The sequence below is a fragment of the Pelmatolapia mariae genome, linkage group LG7, assembly GCF_036321145.2.
Source record: "Pelmatolapia mariae isolate MD_Pm_ZW linkage group LG7, Pm_UMD_F_2, whole genome shotgun sequence".
Lineage (NCBI taxonomy): Eukaryota > Metazoa > Chordata > Actinopteri > Cichliformes > Cichlidae > Pelmatolapia > Pelmatolapia mariae.
In genome coordinates this window covers 19,922,350-19,939,973 of record NC_086233.1, presented here as the reverse complement: position 1 = coordinate 19,939,973, position 17,624 = coordinate 19,922,350, and the positions used below count along the sequence as shown (strand labels likewise).

At 40.3% G+C, this 17,624-nt stretch overlaps 1 protein-coding gene across 3 annotated transcripts in view; it reads left to right on the top strand.

The window, feature by feature from the left end:
- Positions 1-17,624, top strand: part of ptpn13 (protein tyrosine phosphatase non-receptor type 13) — a 49,649-nt gene that overhangs the window by 22,025 nt on the left and 10,000 nt on the right. The window contains exons 8-29 of one of the 3 annotated variants that reach the window (XM_063478324.1): positions 4,852-4,944; positions 5,480-5,579; positions 6,075-6,267; positions 7,982-8,056; positions 8,155-8,326; positions 8,696-8,846; positions 8,980-9,118; positions 9,270-9,422; positions 9,837-10,019; positions 10,167-10,329; positions 10,565-10,988; positions 11,542-11,648; positions 11,755-11,808; positions 12,260-12,349; positions 12,680-12,787; positions 12,948-13,079; positions 13,174-13,637; positions 14,048-14,164; positions 15,068-15,161; positions 15,261-15,346; positions 15,454-15,628; positions 17,320-17,534. In XM_063478324.1, the coding sequence (XP_063334394.1) occupies positions 4,852-4,944; positions 5,480-5,579; positions 6,075-6,267; positions 7,982-8,056; positions 8,155-8,326; positions 8,696-8,846; positions 8,980-9,118; positions 9,270-9,422; positions 9,837-10,019; positions 10,167-10,329; positions 10,565-10,988; positions 11,542-11,648; positions 11,755-11,808; positions 12,260-12,349; positions 12,680-12,787; positions 12,948-13,079; positions 13,174-13,637; positions 14,048-14,164; positions 15,068-15,161; positions 15,261-15,346; positions 15,454-15,628; positions 17,320-17,534 (3,488 nt within the window). Of the gene's footprint in view, positions 1-4,851; positions 4,945-5,479; positions 5,580-6,074; positions 6,268-7,981; positions 8,057-8,154; positions 8,327-8,695; positions 8,847-8,979; positions 9,119-9,269; positions 9,423-9,836; positions 10,020-10,166; positions 10,330-10,564; positions 10,989-11,541; positions 11,649-11,754; positions 11,809-12,259; positions 12,350-12,679; positions 12,788-12,947; positions 13,080-13,173; positions 13,638-14,047; positions 14,180-15,067; positions 15,162-15,260; positions 15,347-15,453; positions 15,629-17,319; positions 17,535-17,624 lie in introns of all 3 variants that reach the window. The other 2 variants (XM_063478323.1, XM_063478325.1) reach the window with 2 other exon arrangements.

Sequence of the window (17,624 nt, the reverse complement as noted above, 5' to 3'; positions counted from 1 at the left end):
ACAGAATGACTAACAAGCTGTTGTTTTCATTCCATGGGATGTTTTTTCGATGTAAGCCTTTCCTTATTTCAACACATCACAAACAACAAGCACCTGGTTGCTTTTGGTCATGTGTGGTTAGGAGTCCTTTGTCGGAGCATACAACATGTGGCCTATAGTGTGTAAAAATGTAAGATTGCTGTTATGTGTGTGGTTGGCCACAACAAATTTCTTGGGTTTAGTCTGCAACTGTGGCAAGGAAGGAAGTCTTAAATAAAACAGACCAGTTCAGGGTCACTTGATGTAAGTGAAGTGTCAGACTCTGTAGTGCATGGATTTATCAGGCACAGCATGGAGTCATCAGCTGACCTGATCTGAAAGACAAAAAAAAGTGAAAGCAACGGGATCAAGTGAGCAACCAGACAGTTGGACTAGTTACAAGTTGCGTATCCATCTGTAGTAACTACCACGTAAGTGTTGTGAAGTATGGGGAACCGGGTGCTGGCTTGGTGGTGGCTGGGCAGCAAGGTTTAGACAGAATGACTCATTGCTACAGTGACCAGTAATTATAGGTTGGCTTAATTCTAGCCTGCTGCTGACTGTCAGAGATGTTATATACAAAATCCCTTTTTTTTTAAAAATATTATTATTATGGCTATAAACATGCATATAAAGGATAGATGCAAACTAGTTACATACTTTCAGTGTGTACAGACTGAAAGAAAAATAGTCTTAAAATAATAGCACAATGCTTAAATCAAGGACATCAAACAGAACTGTTTAACACGTCAGTCATGTGTTATAAGAGCTTTAAGTTTCCTGTTGGAGATTATGAAATTCTTAGTAAAGTAAGTTTATGCAGTGAGTCACATGTCTCTTGGCCAGCTGAGAGCCGTTTAAGGCGCATGAGGCTTGAACGATTTCATACAATAAACCACTGTCTTCTACCTCTTGCTCTCTTGCTGTTCTTGCAACATCCCCACTCTGTGCTCCTTCCAGCCTTCAGCCTCCCTGCTTTTCTCGCAGCTATTTTTGATGCTGACTGAACCACCAACCAAGCATTCTTTTCCTCGACTGTGGCTTTTCATCCCCCAGCAAGTACCTTCTTGCCTTCTTTTCTTTCACTCCCCTTTGCTTTGTATCGATTGTAATTTAGAGGATTTGAGGGTTTGGGTTTTTTTCTTCATCTCATGAAAGTGCAAGACTTTGTCACTTCACACCTTATGGGTAGCATGAGCAACACCTTCATATAACTGCTAAGATGACACAAAAACAAGGTCCAGATTTAAAGAGTCACTAAAAAAAGTCCAGCAGATATTTCCAATTTAAGATCCACAAACTGAAAGAAACTTAAACTAAAGCTTTGGGATGACTGCCACACGCTGCAGTCATCCCAACATTGTGGTAAATATTTAAAAAATTGAGATTTTTAGCAAGGAATTGTGGGGAAAAGATGGCATTACTGTTGTGTTTGTGATTGCTTGTAAATGTGCAGAGAAGACTGAGTGGGTTGAACTATTCATTAATATTAAATGATGGATATTACAAAGCATCCTGGAGAGAAGCTTTGTTTACTGCCATCAGAAGTGACTGAGGGTGTCTGCGAAGGGTGAGCCAACTGTTCTTTGGCTACACCATGAATGGGGCCTAATTGAGTACAAACCATTTGGAGGGGGCCTTGTTGGATGTGTTTCTTGGCAGAGACCTCTTTTCCTTTTCTTTTTTTTCTCTCTCTCACTTCTTTCTGTTCTTTTCTGCAGGAAAGTGATGGCACAGCAGTGGTCAGTGGTCTCAGGTTTTACAGGGTTAAACAGCCCTTGACTGCCCTTCTGTGTGTGCGTGCATTTACAAGTCTTGTCTAAATGTATTGTAACGCTCACGTTTGTGTGCTTGTGTGCATGCCTTTGTGTGCATGGGCATGTCTCTACCTGGGCTCTTCCGTCTCAAACAGTTCCAAGAAAACCCCCAACCCCCACACACCATTTTTGGTGTCAGTCTTAAATAAGTCAAAGCTTTCCTTGTCGAACTGGAGGCTGTAATAGGAGTCATGCGTAGCAGATGAGGGAATTCCTAACATTATTGGACTTTTCCGGCACTTGGCAGCAGATTATGTGGGTTTCTGCCGGGGTGGGTCCATGTTGGACAGCAGTACAGAACGCTGCTGCTCCAGAGGAAGGGGAGGTGTGTCTGTAAATCACAGCCTTTTGAAATTGTCTTAATTATTCTATTTGAGTCAGCAGGAGATGAGATTACTGAGTGTTTGTTTTTTTGTGAAAAGCTGTTGACTGTTTGTTATTTCTAAACCATTTAAGCTACCTAACTTATTTCCTCTTCACATTATGAATAATGTCCAATGTCCCTTGACCTCCAGGCACTAAATAACCTCAGAGCACAGTCAGAGTAGGGTTTTTTTCTCAGTGTAAAATACTTAAAGACTGAAGGACTGTAGACACTTGTAGTACATGCAGAGGTGTCACCTACATAAAGTCAGATCATGGAGATAAACATGTATGTGAGGACAAATGAAAGATGAAGTGCAGCCTGGAGAAAGCTTGGTGGTGAATGCATGCTTTGATAATTCTTTCCTAGAATTGATGCTCTTTGCCTTAAAGTATGTAGAAACTGTTATGTAGAGACAGCTTTTCCAGCAAGTTTGTGGGGAGTGCTCTCTCTCACGCAAAGTATTTCCAGAAAACAAAACATATGAACAACAGAAGTACTCATCTTTTTTTCTGTCATTACAATCTTTAAGAAAAAGAAGGATTTTTATTGCATTCTTTATTTACCTTTACCTTAATGGTTTCCTTTATATTTTCCTGTGAATAAAGCTGGTATAATTGGTGGCACTGAGAATGAGCTTTGCACTACATCTTTTTTGAACTCGGCATTTCTCTAACCCTTCTGTTCCCTTGCTTACTTTTAAACATTTACATTATGAGGAAAATCTCACTCTCCACTCAGCTGTTATCCTCTCTGTTACTTTTTGAAATGACCTAAAAGCACTGCCTGACACACTGAAAACGTTGGTCCTGGGGATTATTTGTTTTTTTGGGGGGGTTTTGGGGTGATTTTTTTTTTCTTGTCTTTGTTACAACTAACTCATTTAGTGCTGTTTCCATGACCAAAAAGAGTGTGTGGCACATGAATCATCTTAAATCTGTATCCAGATTCAGGTTGACACATTCATAAAAATATATTTATGTTTTGCGTGGGTCAGCACAGCGTGGTAATCTCACAGCTCGGCTCAGACTTTTCTGCATGGGTTTTTCCAGGTGCTTCGGTTGCTTCCATAGTCCAAAGACAATTGGGTTAGATGAGGAGGAAACTCGTAAGTGTGGTTGCCGGGATTGACCAACGACCTGTCAAAATGGGTGCTCCGCCCTGGATGAAATTTATCTGGGATAGGCTCCAAGCTTTTCTGTTATTTTTAGCACCTCCAGGACCTCACTAGACTTAGGGAGTCGGAGTGTGGGGTTGGTTTTTTTTGTTTTGTTTTTTTTAAACAGTGGGGTTATAATTCTTTTTTTTTTTCCTTGACAAGGTTGATAAAACTGAAATAACCTTCAGTTTCATTCTGACTTATAGCAAAACATCGTAGTTGAGTAATGGGAGCTAGATAGTAGAAGTAGATTCCTTTAAAATCAAATGCTTTATTGCTTTTTATCATGTTTCCTCCTTTCTGTGAAGCTCAGTAAAGTGTTGTTAAGTAATCCATATTGATAAATATGTTTTTTATTAGCTGTTGTAAGCTCCTCTTCTTAGAAAAAACTTTTTCATGATGATAATTTTTCTCTGCATTGTATTCTTCACCTCAGCGTTTCTAAAACTCACTTAACTATAAAGGCAGGTGACTGCACGTATGTATGTCTCAGTGAGGGCTTTGAAGCAGAAATGTAAGTCATTGTGACTGCATGGGTAATTTGCTGTAAATTACACAAGACTGCTCCTCTGTGCACCTTTTTGTGTTAAAGGAAATGATGAGTCACCGTCCACTGGAAGATGGAAAACTATTTTGGGTGATAGTCCAACCAGTCCTCCTTCCTCTAAGTAACATTATAGTGGCTGTCGGGCCACAATGCTTTTTTGCTTAACATGTTTACGTAAGACAGAGATCAGTACAAGGTGAACTTTGTTGTTTTGTGAAACTGTAAAATAAAATGCCTTAGCAGTGACTTGGGAATCCCATTCATTCAAGCTATGTAGTTGGTACTGAGGAGCAGGATTTTCAAGTTCTGTGTACAATGCAAAGAGCACATGATACATTAGGGTAGGTTTCAGATTGACTCATATTGTTTGTTTGTTTTTTCTCAGTTACCACAGATTTTTAGGTTATTATTGAGTTAATTGGGCTTTGCTTTGAGAAAAGTTTAACTGTGGAGAACTGGTCTGTGCTTGCTGTGGTGCTGTGGTTCACCCAGTCTAGCAAGGCAAAAGTTTACGCCTTAAATTAAAAAAAAAAAAAAAAAAAGCATTCTAACCTGACTGGAGGCATGCCTGCATACACTTGCTAAATCTGCTTTTCCTTGTAGGTACATATGCCTTTCATTAGAAGTGTTTACCCACAGCATGACTAAATCCTGCTTTGTGTGTGTTATTTTACAGGCTTAGTGTCACCGTTTGGTTTCAGTAGATTGTGGAGTAAATGAAAACATGCGCCCATCAATTCATATGTTGTCCTAGCCCCATAAAGTCTCATACAACTTATTGTAAACCTCTGTTTTATGTAACACTGACAAATACACGGCTTCACCTTAACACCTTAATTTGTATTAAGTGCATGAAGTTATCCCTTTTGTTGTTATTATTGTTATTACTATAGTACTGTGTGGTTTGTATAATACATAATTTTCAAATGAATTTCTCTGTTGCCAGACCCAGTCCACACCCACCACAGGTACCACAGTGATTACAGTTCATCCAGTGAAAGCCCCTCACTCGCCTCCTCTGATCCAGATTACAGGCAAGGTAAAAGACGCCACTGACAAATCCTTTACTGCTATTACGCTTTTAATGGCGATCCCACCCACACATAGCATACTATGAAATGTAACTAACAGGTGATAGGTGCCGCACACATGTAACTCATCTTGGCTATGTGCATGCAAGAGAATAAATCAGTCACTTAATAATAACATGAGAGAGCCATACTGAGCTGTGGCTGTTCTGCTAATACTCAGTTTCCGCAGTGGCTTACAGTGACTTCATAGTGCACTTTTTAGGCTTAAAGCGAAGTGCCGCTGCTTTTGCTTGATTTAGAAGCACAGCAGCAGACCTGGCAGTTTCCCATGTTGAGGTAACTTCCAATCAACTGCTGTTATTTGATTGCCTGATGCCGCTAAACAAATTGCATGTTGTCTTTCACTATGTAAGATTGCGCAAGGTAAGAATTCTTTTCCACTGTCAGTGAAAAATGAAATGATGGACCTAAGTATTCATGTTAATTGATGTGCATTTTCCTTTGTTTTTGTTTATTGTACTGACATTCTGCTGTCTTTTCTAGCTAAGAAACCTGGTGAAATTGGCAGGTATGGCTCCCAGCTGGCACTTCTAACCGAACATGACGCGTTGTCACTGTCAAGCCACAATGCAAACAGACACAGGTAATGCCCAGTCTCTCCCACCCCCCACCTCACAAAACTCCTGGTGATTGTGGAAGCTATCCTGTTTGGTACTCTAAGCCACAAACATACAGCTGGTGTGGCTCAGCAGGGTCAGCTCCATGCTTCACTAGTGAGGTCATCTAATGTGACATCCACATTCAACATTCTCTGTCTCTCTCTAATCTCTGGCATTATAGATCAGAACTGCCTGCTGTTGTTCAGCCTGCTCAACAATTTGTCCCACAGCAGAGCCCCTTTTTCTTCCCTTTTTCCCCAGAATGCTAAAGCGAAAACATCAGCTGTACACAAAAAGCCATTTTGCTGCTAGCTTTAAACTTGTCCATTACATAAAAAATGAAACAAAGCTTGCAAATAGAAGACGTATCTTCAGATAAACCCCACCACACACTCACACAGAGAGAATAGCTTCCTTTCTGCTTATAGACAGCATCAGACTCTTCTGACGCCCATCCTCTTCTCTTCTTTTCCCTGCAGGCAAAATGAGGGGGGAGCTGATGACACTCTGGTTGGAGCAGAGTTGCTGCTGCAGAGGCAGGAGGAGGAAGTGCAGCGGCTTCAGGCCCACATGGCCCACAGGCTGTCCAGGGCCAACCTCTACCCCACAGATGACCCCTTGGCCCTTCAAGAGTCTCTCTATACCTCTTCTGTACCTCCACGCAAACTCAAGGTTTGCACATGTAGCAGTATTATTTTCTTTACAAAAACATTCTTATTTAAATAGAACGGCTCCTTAATCATTATGGAGCACACTAACTCTAGAACAGCATCCAAGTTCTGAGCATTTGTGGCCTTGAAGCGTGTTTGCATTGCAATATTTGATGATGGATGTATAATTTTGACTCACATGAGCTCACTGGCAGCAAACTTGTTGATGCTCTAAAGATGAACTGCTGACTGGAGTACATAATTCATTTCAGCCTCCTTATAGTAATTAAAAGTATGTAGGATTGTGGGACGTGTGGATTTTTTTTCTCCCTTTTTTCCCTTATGGGATGGTCTAATTTGGCAGTATTTACCCAATACCAAATAGTAGTTACCATGCTTATCAACACAATTGGTAAGCATGGTAACAATTGTGTTACTGTTCCCAGTATACCCCAAATACTATAGAATATTATATTGCCAATAAATTAAGCACCCTTGCTAAGACTAGACTTTTTAGTTAGTTTGTGGTTGATTATAATTGGTGGAATTTAGGATGTAAAGGTTTCCAGTTGGAAAAACAGCATATGAGTTAAGGAAGAGGAGTCCTGCTCTTCTGACTCATGTGAGATTCAATTATAGCAAAAACACAAAACAAAAAAATCAACAAGGAAATGTGTACAACACTATAAAGCATCATATGAATACAAAGTGTTTTTCGCAATTGGTCACTTTATGAGTTATACCTTTTTTAGAACCTGGTTGTTCCCGTTCTGCTTTCAGAGTATCTTAATTCTTTGTGTCACAGATTCAACAAGGTGCTGGAAACATTATTCAGAGATTTTGGTGGATATTAACATGATGGCATCAGAGAGTTGCTTCAGATTGGTCAGCTGCACATCCATGATGCCTATCTCTCATTCCACCACATCCCAAAGGGGCTCCATTAGGATTGTGATCTGGTCACTGTGGAGGCCATTTGAGTACAGTGAGCTCATTGTCATGTTCAGGAAACCAGTTTGAGATGATCTGAGCTTTGTGGCATGCTATCCTGCTGGAAGTAACCGTCACAAGATGGGCATACTGTGGTCATAAAGGGATAAACGTAATTAGCAGCAATACTCAAGGTGGTTATGTTGTTTGGTACTAAGAGGCCCAAGGTTTTCCAGAAAAAATATCTCCCACATTATTACAACATTACCAGCTGCCTTGATACAAGGTGGGATGGATGCATCCTTTCATGTTGTTAAGGCCAAATTCTGACCCTTCTATCTGAGTCTCTCAGAAGAAATCAAGAATCACTGAACCAGGCAATGTTTTCCAAACTTCTGTTGTGCAATTTTAGTGAGCCTGTGTGAATTTTGGCCTTGGGAATATTTCCTGTTCTGAAATATTCAGTCCAGCACATCTGGCACCAACAACCGTGCCACATTCAGAGTGACATGAATCCCCCTTTCTTTCCCCATTCTGATTTTCAGCTTGAACTTAAGCAGGTCGTTTACACCATGTCTCCATGCCTAAATGCACTGGGTTGTTGCCAAATTACTGGCTGATTAGATATTTGCATTAACAAGCAACTGAGTAGGTATACCTAATAAAGTGGCAGCTTAGTGTGAAGTATTTGTGTTATGCATATTTTATGTCATGGGTGAGAGGGCAGTTGTAATTTTCAAAAGACCCTTTAGTGTGCTGGTAAAATAAAACTTAAGTCTAACAGTGACTTTTTTATTATGTGGTAGAACTTTCATGGACCCGAGTTTGTGAAGATGGCCAGCGAGCCCTGCGTGCCCTTATCTGTTCCCTCGTCAATAATGGTGAGAATGTAAAATTATGCCACCTTGAAGCCAAAGAATTCATATTTTTATCTCTGTTTGTAAACCATTACTCCATGCTTTGTATTCCTTAACTCAAGAAACGTGGGAAGGTGGAAGAAGTGCAGCGGAAGGTGGGTGTGGTGCTGCTCAATGGCCAAAAGCTGGAGCTGAGCTGTGACATCAAGGCAGTGTGTAAAGACGTTTTTGACATGGTGGTTGCTCACACTGGACTTGTGGAGCATCATCTCTTCGGCCTCGCATACCTCAAAGGTATTGTGTGTTTGTGGTTTGAGGTGTGTGTAAGAGAATGGATGTGCATTTTCTTGTGTTATTTTGGGATTTTGGTAAGTGTTTCACAGTTGTTCTTTGTTTGTTTGGTCTTTAGTAGTTGCCCCCAGTGGTCTTCATTCTCACATAAGAAAAAAGCATTTTAAAAGTTCTTTAAAAATAACTCAAATTGTATTCAAAATAAATGTTTCCATTTTTGAAGTGGAAAGTTAAAAAGTGTATAAATGCACATAAAAAATATCGGTTTGGTTGGTTTTAGTTGTTCATTTTGATCAATTTCCTGTAAAGATGCAAAACTTAAGCCAGCCTAACTTGACTTTCTAACCCTTTCATCCTGAAAATCACACACAGAAAATGAGTTTTTCTTCGTTGATCTTGATGCCAAATTATCCAAAGTGGCCCCAGAGGGATGGAAGGAGGAGTCCAAGAAAAGGAGATCTGACATGCTTTTTAACCTTTTTTTCCGCATCAAATTCTTCCTTGAAGATATCAACTTAATACAGTAAGTGCACATTTTGCACACAATTAGCTGGAAAACCTAAATGCCAAATGTGTGCTGTCGTTACACAAAAAAATAACACAGTGTGTTCATGTTGGCATATTAACCACTTAAAGTGATTTTCTGTGGATTATAGGCACGCAATGACCAAACATCAGTACTACCTACAGCTGAGGAAGGACATCTTGGAGGAAAGAGTGCGCTGCGGAACAGAAGATGCCATGCTGCTGGCTTCTCTGGCATTGCAGGCTGAATTTGGTGACTATCAGCCTGAGGTACCCACTCTGCTGTTTATCTATTTGTTATCAGTCAACTAAAAGTGTCTTTTCTCTTATGACTTAAAAAAAATTGTATTTCGTTTGACTCTTGTATATATAAAACAATAAAAGTATCTTAAAAATAATCTCATTAATCCTGATCCTGCAGCTCCATGGGAAGACTTATTTCAGAATGGAGCACTATCTCCCAATGTCTGTCTTGGACAAAGTGGGCCAGGCCACCATCAGGGAGGATCTGCCAAAGCTTCACAGCAACTACTACGGAGCAACAGAATCTGAGGCGGAGTTTGAGTTCCTTAAGGTTGGCAATAATAAAGTAGACTGCATTTAAATTCAGTTTTCATATCGATATCAAAAATATATTCAGTTATGGCTGAAGTTATTTTTTTCAGTAATAAATTGCAACTCAAGGTTTTTATTTTGTGATGTAAATGATTATTTTATACCAAAGAGTTTACTTTGGCAGAAGGACTGACATGCAGTGTATGTTTGACCAAAAATAAGTACTGTAACAAGAGCAAAATGTCTGTTTAAATTTCATTTTGTTGTATTTTTTGTCTCATTGGAGACTACAAAAACAGATGTTTGCTTCCTCATCGACCTTAATTAAAAAAAAAAAAAACTAACCCCTGGTTCTCATTTGGAGAGTTACCGTTTTCTATGTTAATTTGATTATTATTTGAGTATCTTAGTACCATCTCTCTTGTCTTTAAAGATGAGCCAGAAGCTGACAGAATATGGAGTCCACTTCCATCGAGTGCTTCCTGAGAAGAGATCTCAGACAGGGATCATGCTGGGTGTTTACTCCAAGGGGGTGCTCATTTTTGAAGTCCTTAATGGAAATCGTACCCCAGTGCTAAGGTTCCCCTGGAGGGAGACAAAGAAGATTTCCTTTGCAGTATGCGCTTGTCTCTTATTATTCGACATAAACCTGTACTACAGTATACCAATATTTGTTTTCCACTATAGTGTAATCCAATTGATGGCCATTTTCACTTTGTTTATTATTATAATTTTTTTTTCTTTTTTGTCTGTAATCCTCCAGAAAAAGAAGATTTGCCTTCAGAACACATCAGATGGCATTAAGCACCTGTTTCAGACAGACAGCAACAAGACATGTCAGTATTTGCTACAGCTGTGTTCGGATCAGCATAAGTTCCACCTGCAGATGAAGGCTCGCCAAAACAACCAGGAGCAGCAAGACCTAGGTAAGCAAGAAGAGCACCTCATGTTTAGAAAGATGTAAATATATAGCCAGCTAAGCGCTGCTTGTTTTTTAATAGAGATGAGGGTTAACTTGATACATCTGTCACAGGCAACACTAATTGGAATAAATCAACGAATTAGCTCTTTGGAATTACCCGCCTCATGTTAATAAGCACTAATGATTATTATTACTATAGAATGACAGACTTTTATGTCTTTCATGTTCCCGCTCACCAGAAAACAGTTTGCAGTACTCCCTCGACTCTCGGAGTGGAGATGCTGTTGGTATGACGGCGAGTTCGGGCAGCCTGGCTCCAAGTTTATCGACACGCTCCAACCCAGACCAACTGAAGAGAATCTCATACTCAGAGGCAGCCCTCAATAAGGCACTGTCTGGCTCAGTATTAGTCCAAGATGAGCTTCACTTTCCAGGGTTCAATCCAGCGGCCTCCACGGTCCTTTCCAATCCCCGAGCAATGAGTCGTTCCCACCACAACCTCGGGCAAATGCCAGAGTCTCCGGAGGACAGACTGGCAGAGTTGTATCGTGGTCAGTCGCACAGCGGACTTAGTCAGCCACAAGCCAACCAACTGGCCTCTCACTTCCAGCAACATCAGCGAGCCAGCTCAGACACAGACTCCATCCTACACCAACAGGACAAGTGAGTTGAGAAAAGCAAAGCATGTCAAAAGCAAGACCCGGATTATTTCCCATATGCTTAATGAAACGTAATGAAAAGAAATTATGAGCAAATGCTGAATTTAACTTTATGATAAGAAATAAGAATAAATAAGAAAACTATGTGTTTCTTATCTTTTTATTGGTCCTTCAATGCCTTTTTCCCGCAGTATGGGGTCCTGCGCATGTGTTTAGGTTTCACTGTCAGTCTCTTCAGGGCAGACTAAAGTTACTGAGGATCTGTTGCTGAGACTACTCTGCACTACAGAGACATATAAAACTCTACCTCCAGCCTGTAATTGACCCTCTGGGGGTCTGTGTGTGGGTGTACATGCGCCTTAGTGTGTGTTTGTGTCATTGTGCCTTTTTTAGTAAGCAACAAGTCTGTTTTGTGTCAGCTGCTCCCCCTTGTGTCAGCTTCACAGATGACCTGTGATTTTTAGCTTAGAAATTTCAGAGGCCTAATGTTATTAAGAGAGTGTCTTCAGCGTTGTAGAAGACACCTCATTTTTCTCATCTGTGTTTTGCTTTCTCAGATCATTTGGCATACCATCCCTCAGCAGCGCAGCTTGGAGCACCAGCATGTCCAAAAAAGAATCTGACTCTTCTTCCATAGAGGATACTGGCCAAGCATATGTAGTAGGTAAGAATGCTGACCTGTGAAGAGCGGTGCACAGCATCAGAGGTGTAGAGGTCATACCTGAAATACTGAAAGAATGCTCTTATTAATGGGTTGCATTCTTTCACAGGTGTTAGCATGCACAATTCCTCTGGACCACCTTCAACCCCAGCATCTGTGAATGGTACGTAAGGAAACGTGATTCTTGTTCCCACAGATACCAATTATTACTCATTTTTAGCATTCTGTCTCTACAACTCTAGTCTGTTCAACAATATCTCTCTGAGATTTAGCAAACTATGAATATATACACAAAAAAAAGTCCAGTCTCTTTTCTCTCAGTGCTCGATGCCTGTGGACCTTGGCTTTGGCCCCGCTCCCACCATTTAATAGCTTAATTCTTGGCACTGAACGAAACTTTCATCCCAGCTTAGCCAAGCTTTTCAGGCTTGTTATTCAGTTCTACTAAAGAGGGAGCCCTTCAGCTACACTGTATGTCCTCTTGAACTGATTAGTAGTTACAGTGTAGTGCTTTCAGAGTGGCCTGTGCATTTCTTCCCTGCTTACCAAACTCACAAAAGGATGTAACTGTGTCACAAAAGATGTCATGTATTTAATGTTTTTTGTTTGGACAGATTCCCTAAAGAAAAAGGTCAATGCGTTACCATCTCCAGAGAGAGAGATCACAACTGTAAACTTGAAGAAAGATGTGAAATACGGACTAGGTAAAAGTGAATGAATATATTCATAAAATTCGTTTTATTTTACACAGTCTCTGCTGTTTTGACAACTGCTTTAAACTGCTTGAAATGCTGGGGGAACCCTGGCCATGCTGTATACTTGACAGATTTCTGAGTTAAAGAAGTGAATAACTCCCCCTTAGGCAAGCTGTTGCTTTTCTATTTTAAGGACTTGGATAACCAGTAATTTTGCTGTGTGCAAATGTTTCAGCTGAATAAACAAAAATGGTGTTTGCCAGAGGCTGCCTCTACATTTGCATGCAACTGTTTATAGTTTTGGGTTCATACATTTGCGCGTGTGTGTTTGTCCTGTAGGGTTTCAAGTTGTAGGAGGAGAGAACTCTGGCCGTGCAGACCTTGGCACCATCATTAGCTCCATCACTCCCGGTGGTCCCGCTGATATCAATGGCTGCCTCAAACCCGGTATGCTACTTTTTTGTTGCCACTTTCTACCTTCCGTATTCTGATGATAGTGTTCTTGTTGTCTGCTTGTGCTGATGGTTAGCTCTTAAGTTTGTTTCGTTCTTGCTGTGAATATGAAGAGTTGTTGTCTGTGTGAGCAACGGTGGTCTTGTTGATTCAGGTGACCGGCTGATCTCTGTAAATGAGAAAAGCCTAGAAGGACTTTCTCACACGACCGTGGTTGATATACTTCAGAATTCTCCTGATGACGTTACTCTCGTCGTATCACAGCCCAAAGAGAGGCTCTACAAAGGTAAAATCAGGGTTACAAGTATAATTTTTGTTTTCATGTGCACCTTGTCAGGATTGATCCTGACTTTTACCCAAAACTTTTTTTGTTCCGACAGAATCTCCTGGAGGATATTCACCCTACCAGCATAGGTCTTCATTTAAGTCCCTTAACTCTGCTCAGAAACAAGAACTAGACTTTGATACCTCCTCAGAAGAGCATGCAGGAACAAGAAGCCCCAGCCCTCCACAGCAAAGTGCTGGCATACAGTCATCTAACTCATCACCAGCTCAACAGCACACTTCCCTCAGTTCTCAAGACTCTAAGACGAGCATTATGGCTAAAACCAGCCAAGCCCCTGGTGGAGTTCAGCAGTACCTAGAAAGGAGTGCTGCCAAAGCTGCACCCACTGCCCAACATCCAAATGTAGGTCCTGATCCTACACCACCAGCTCTACCTCCCAAAACTAGAAAATCTAAAGTGCTGGAAGCTCCCAAAGTCTCTGAGCATTCTGACCGGGGAGATTCAGACATGGACGAGGAAACTTATTCAAGTAGTCAAGAGAAACAAAAGGTCAAAAAGGTTTGTTTATTTTTTAAATGGACTCATTTCAATGGATTCCCTACTTTTATACATTGCCCTAGGCTCTCAATTAGGAGCTCTGTTAAGTATAATACACAGAATTGTGTCTTCTAGTAGAAATTTGCTTATGTTAATGGAACAGAATATGATTGTTTGTTTTCTATACACAAGCATTATATATAACCTGATGCTTGGCACAACTAACTGCCTGTTCTTTATAACATTTGCCTGTCATTGCATTTACACTGTCAATGAAAGGCTGTTTGCAACTGTATGCTGCATGATATTCCTTGTGTGTGTTTTTTTTCACTGGATCGGCTTGTTTAGTCAGTCTACTCACTCACCTTGATTTCTTTCTGCATGTTCAGGCTTGTGATAATTCACTGTAATGCCCTATTCTCTGTTTGCAGGAAAACATCATGGAAAATTTAAATGGTAATGCCTCAGGGGTCAATAGTCTCCATCCAGGAGAACTATATGACATTGAGCTGTCCAAAAAAGACAGCAGCCTGGGCTTAAGTGTCACGGTACTGTTCGGCAAGGTTTTCACCCTTTTCTTTGTTTTGCACCTTTTTTTTCCCCCCCGACTCATCCAGTTCACATGTTGTTTGGTTTGGTTTCATTTCTTATTGCCGTGTGTTGGACGTTCTTGTGGTAATACTAACCCTCATGCATGTGAACTTTATTTTTTTAATCAAGAAGGATTTGAAAGAAAGAAATGTCACGGTATCTCTTACAGTAGGGATTTTAAATGATGCGAGTAATCACTGCTCTAATTAGTCTCTCTGGAATTTTGAATATGATTGACTTGGGTTAATTAAACCACTAAACCATTTTAACAAATCACTTTATTATGTCTTCAGACTGCTGTCACACGTGAACTTGTGTGGTTAGAATACTGATTTGGTTTGCAAACATTGATGTATTAATGAAATTTGACATCTTTTTAAATTTTTAGAAGATTTAAAAATAATAAGAGCTTTTTTTAATACCTACGCAAACTCCAGAATCACAAAATCCACCTCAAATGTCATTTGAACAAGAGGAAAAGAAGCTTGTGTCATGTTGTCATGATTCATAGTGTCTAAAACCAAGTTTTAACTTGGTCTTGGACAAAACTTGCTAAACTTCAAAATCATCATCTACTCCACCTGTGACAGTTCTTATGCACCAAAGTATAAGCTTCATTCAACCCCCGATCCAAAAAACTTTGAAATATAAACTTCTGGTCTTGAATTTTCTGTTAAAATTACTTTAAAATACTTCTCTTGTAAAGTTTGATATTCTCTTCACAGTTCTGAAGCCACAATAAAGATAAAGCAGTTATCATATAAAACACATCCAACCCTGCCATCAACCCCCACAGACAAATAAAGAATTACGTATTTTCTCTTTGGCTCATTTCACTAAGAGTTCTGTCATTATCTTAGGGAGGAGCTGGCACTGCTGTCCGACATGGAGGCATCTATGTGAAAGGTCTTATACCAAAAGGTGCTGCAGAGCTTGATGGAAGGATACAGAAAGGTAGACACTGGTGTAAAAAATATGTAGCACAAAGGAAAAAATGAAATTAGATGAAATTTAGACTCTTTCGTCTTTGGGCATCACCTGTCTGCGGCTTAGGTGATCGTGTGGTGGCCGTCAATGGAAAGAGCCTGGAGGGGGCCACTCATCAACAAGCGGTAGAGGCTCTCAGAGACACCGGGCAGGTGAGGGGATGACAGTTCCCATGAGCCACCATGTGAGCAGTATCTTTAAATTATGTTGCTGCCTAGCTGGCATCTTAACATTTAGTTTTACTTCCTGCATGGCTCAGACAGTGCACTTGTTGCTGGAGAGGGGTCACGTACCTGCAAACAGCATCCACGCTCCCCTCACACCTAAGAACACTCCACCATCTGCCAGCACTGGCTACGACAGAAATCCGACCAAGAACAAGGAGCAGCCACTCGAAGCCAAAGAAAAACCAGAGTACAGCTTCATCACACAAGGTAAAGGATGTGGTGTGGTTTATTTTGGGATTGGAGATCTATTTTAACACCCCCTATAATGCGTTTTCCTGTTTTCTGTGGTCTAATTTCAGTGGTCTAATTATCATTGAAAATGCACAGCAAAGTGCAGGTTGAGGGATTATCCTTTGACCTCTTTCGTAGCACTGCAACAAAGCTAGGTTCAGACATTTAATATTCATTCTGTGCCAGTTTTTTCCTGTGCAATTCAGTGAATTTCACGTGTTTAATGGATGAAGACTCTTTTACCCAGCCTCTCATCCTGGCACACCATGCTATTGTTTTAATTTTAAGGGTTTAAAAAAAAAAAAATGAGCCACTTATCCTTTCAACAGGCAGTCGCAGAGAGACAGATAACCACTTACCATGGCACCAAAAAGGGACTTTAGAATAACCTGACAGGCAGGTCTTTGGGCAGGTCAAACCTTCTTGCTCCAAGGCAACACATGCCCCACTCCACTGCCCAGCTCTTTGATGTATTAACTTACCTGCATAACTAATCTAACTGCACCATCAAGTAAGTTAGGTTAGTTGGTCAATGTTCCACCCTGTCTTAGTTTAGTCATGGTAAAACGACTGTAGTTTCTATAATGCTGTTTTTTCATTTTTTTTACCCTCACCTAGCACATGAATTACTTTTATACTGCAACCTGCAGCCACTTTTTAAAGCCCAGATAGGTGCTTAAGAGGCATTTTACAGTATTTTGTCCAAGGATGCTTCCACATACGGATGCAGCAGATCAAGCCACTGATCTTAGGAATAGTAGACAACCTTCTCTAACTCTTGTGCAACCATAAGCAATACGAGTTTGCTTTGCTGTAGGTGAGAATGTAAGGGTCCATCCAGGAGATGTAATGGAAACGAAGAGTAATTCCTGTACTACTGGAGACTGTTTGCAAATGATTTAAAAAGAAAAAAAAAAGAGGGTAGTTTCAGACTTCTAAAGTAAATTTCTACATTATTGAACATATGTGATTTGACATTTACTTTATAGTTACTCTGAATAACAAATTATATTTTCTTCTTTTGCCAACAGCCATCTTGAGTTTTAAAAAGGCTAATAGACTTTTTAAGAGTATATGCACCATTTCTTTTTGATACTTGTGTCCACCTGTAAACAAACAAATTTGGTCATACAATGTATTTTTTTAGCAGTGTTACACCAAGACTTACACCAAGATCAAATGAGCATGTGTGTACAACCCATCGTTTGCACACTGCTGTTCTATTAGAGCTGAGTAGATGGGTAGAATCTACATAAATTGCTCTTCTGCAACCAGAGCTGGACTTTCTTTAGTTTTGTGCTCTCCCTAACTGGCTATAAATACAAGTTGGGAAAGCACTTTTTGTTTTGTGTATCAGGCGTGTGCTGAAGTTGTATGTGTTTAGTCAGGTTCCTAATATACAATATCCTAAATATTTTACCAAATCAGACAATGAAATCCAGTTTTGAGCCCCCCACACCCCCAATAGAACATCCTTTCCTTATATTTACTTGCATGTAATTTTAAGAGGTTGGGTACACCGTCTACAGGTTGTTAGTGTATTACATGGCTGTTATCATAATAAGTTATAATTCATCCATTCTGGTTTTATATTTTATCTTATTCTGTGTGACCATTCATCGACCATCTATGGCAATAACTGCAAATTCATGTGTTCTGTTTCACAGATAATGTGTTTGAGGTGTGCCTACTGAAAAACACATCAGGGCTGGGTTTCAGTTTTAGCCGAGAGGAGAACATCCCCAACGAACCCCCTGGCTCCAGCATGGTGAGGGTTAAAAAACTGTTTCCTGGCCAGCCAGCTGCAGAAAGCGGTCGTATCAAAGTTGGTGATGTCATCTTGCGTGTCAATCAAACCCCACTCAAAGGACTCTCGCAACATGTATGTAATACACTTTGTCTCAGTTCCCATTTAAAAATCACACTAAGTTATTTGATGTCATAATATGTTTGAAATTGTGGTTCCTTTACA